The 2500-nt window shown below is 38.3% G+C and overlaps 1 protein-coding gene across 3 annotated transcripts in view; it reads left to right on the forward strand.

Moving 5' to 3' along the window:
- The window catches only part of LOC106877313 (glutamate receptor 2), a 52752-nt gene that overhangs the window by 38715 nt on the left and 11537 nt on the right, over nucleotides 1-2500 (forward strand). Inside the window, exon 2 of one of the 3 annotated variants that reach the window (XM_089349515.1) lies at nucleotides 663-677. The exons of the other annotated variants lie outside the window; for them this stretch is intronic. Within the exon in view, the coding sequence (XP_089205641.1) occupies nucleotides 663-677 (15 nt within the window). The remainder of the gene's footprint in view (nucleotides 1-662; nucleotides 678-2500) is intronic. 3 annotated transcript variants of the gene reach the window in all.

Raw genomic sequence — 2500 nt, forward strand, 5'->3', positions numbered from 1 at the left:
GCTCCAGTATGGCCGCAGTGTAATGACAGAAACGTGTAAAAGATAGAGAGAGAGAGAGAGAGAGAGAGAGAGAGAGAGAGAGGTTTTCCTATTTTAGCTTTTGCACCAGAATTCTTCAGAGCCGCTTCAACTCAGTGTTACGGAAAAAATATTTCTACTCAACAAACCAATATATTTGTACATTTTATTTAAAAAAATGAAAAATTTATTCTAATTAAATTCACTTTTACCGGTACTATTCATTTTTGTGATAAATTCTGAAGAAGAAGAAATGATGATGATGATGATGATGATGATGATGATGATGATGATGATGATGGTGATGGTGATGGTGATGGTGGTGATGATGATGATGATGATGATGATGATGATGATGATGGTGATGGTGATGGTGATGGTGGTGGTGGTGGTGGTGATGGTGATGATGATGATGATGATGATGATGATGATGATGATGATGATGATGATGATGATGATGATGATGATGATGATGATGATGATGATGATGATGATGATGATGATGATGATGATGATGATGATGATGTCGACAAGGACAATTTTGTTTTTATTTTTCAAGTTTATTTTCATTTGTTATTCCAGTATCATTTTGATTATCTTTTTGATTACTCAATTGATGTGTTTTTTTAATTTTTTTATTTCAGAAAAAAGATGATGTGGTAAGTAACTTTATGTACGTGTGTGTGTGTGTGTGTGTGTGTGTGTGTGTGTGTGTGTGTGTGTACATACTTACGTATATATCAGGCTGAATAAATATTAAGCAACGTTTTGAAACATGAAATTCATTACAATATATTTCAACAATGCGGAAATTTTAATCATCAACGTAAGTACCATTACAATCAACACATTTTTACCAACGAGTTACAAGTTTGTTTATTCTGGTAACATAAAAATCTGGAGTTCTGGAGTTGATGAAAATCTTTGAACGCATTTTCAGCATCGGTTTGGTTTTTGAACTCATTTTCTCGCAGGAAAACATCAAGGTGCTTGAAAAAGTGGTAGTCAGTAGGAGAAAGGCCTGGGGAATAAGCTGGGTGGGAAAGAATTTCGTAGCCAAGTTCCCTCAATTTCTGGAGCGTCATTAGTTAAATGTGTGGTCGAGCATTGCCATGAAGAATGATTGGCCCTCTTCTGTTGACCATTCTGGGATGAAGGAGTGGCAGTTTTTCGTTCATTTTGGCAAATTCATGGCAATATGTTTCTGCAGTAATGGTTTTGCCGGGTTTTAAGAAGTTATAATGGATGAGTCCAGCAGTACACCACCAAACATTCACCATAACCTTCTTTTTGAAGAGCTCGGGTTTAGGGAAGGTTTTCGGTGCTTCATTTTGGTCCAACCAGTACGAAGAACGGTTTTTATTCTTCTACAGAATCCACTTTCCATCGCAAGTTACAAAACGGTCGAGAAGTGGATTGGTCCGGTTACAGAGAAGCTTCGAGCAAATTTCATATCTGTGCATTTTCTGATTTTCATTCAAATTCTGTGATACCCATTTGTCGAGCTTTTTTGATTTTCCGATCGCATGCAAATGGTTGCAGGCAGTTTTCTGGCTAACCTGAAGTTCTTTTGCCAGGTCTCGAGTGGTTTTACGTGGATCGTTCTCAATGACGGTCTTTCACTGACCGTCGTCGATGACAGATTGGCGTCTACTACGCTCACGATGTTCAAGGCCCAGGTCTCCACAGCGAAATCGTTTAAACCATTTTCGAACTGACCACTCACTGGTCATTTCCTCACCAAACGTTTCGTTGATATCGCAAGCAGTTTCAGTTGCTTTATGTCCTTTTTTGAATGGCAAAATTGCTTGAATATCGCACTTTGACAGTTCAATTTCAGATTATTGTAACACGCATAGGGAGCAGGAACATAACCAGAAAAAGGGAGTCTACAGTCACCAGTGTAGGCTACAGTGAAATGCTGGCCAACAAACTGAAATCAGCAATTCGCACCATGCGCGGCGCTTTGTTGTCAAAGTAAGTGCTATTGTTGCATGACAATGTGCACCTACTTACAGCTGTCCACACCGTTGGAACTCTTTAAAAATTGGGTTTTGAGTTGCTGGACCACCTCATTGAGTCTGGTTAAACATCGTTTTCATTAAATTTGCTACGGACAATTTGCTAAGGACTGTGCGTCCAGCAGGAAACCTTTCATTGCGATGGAATAAACAAGCTTGTGAACTTCAGAAAGAAATACACCGAAAAACAAGGAGATACACATATATATATATATATATGCATACGACAGTCAATTCAGATAATCACAGACCCCTGGTACTATCTTGGCTCTCACAAAATAGCTTCGCCATTTTGTTGGTGACCGGCTTGAATCCTGCTAAGATAAATCCTTAAAATAAACCCAAAAGAAACATACACGCATACACACACATACGTACACTCACACATACACACGCACGCACACAAATACAAACATATGTATAAATATATGTATGCATGCATAGTTGTATGTATGTATTTA

The sequence above is a fragment of the Octopus bimaculoides genome, chromosome 3, assembly GCF_046866305.1.
Source record: "Octopus bimaculoides isolate indiv1 chromosome 3, ASM4686630v1, whole genome shotgun sequence".
NCBI classification, from domain to species: domain Eukaryota; kingdom Metazoa; phylum Mollusca; class Cephalopoda; order Octopoda; family Octopodidae; genus Octopus; species Octopus bimaculoides.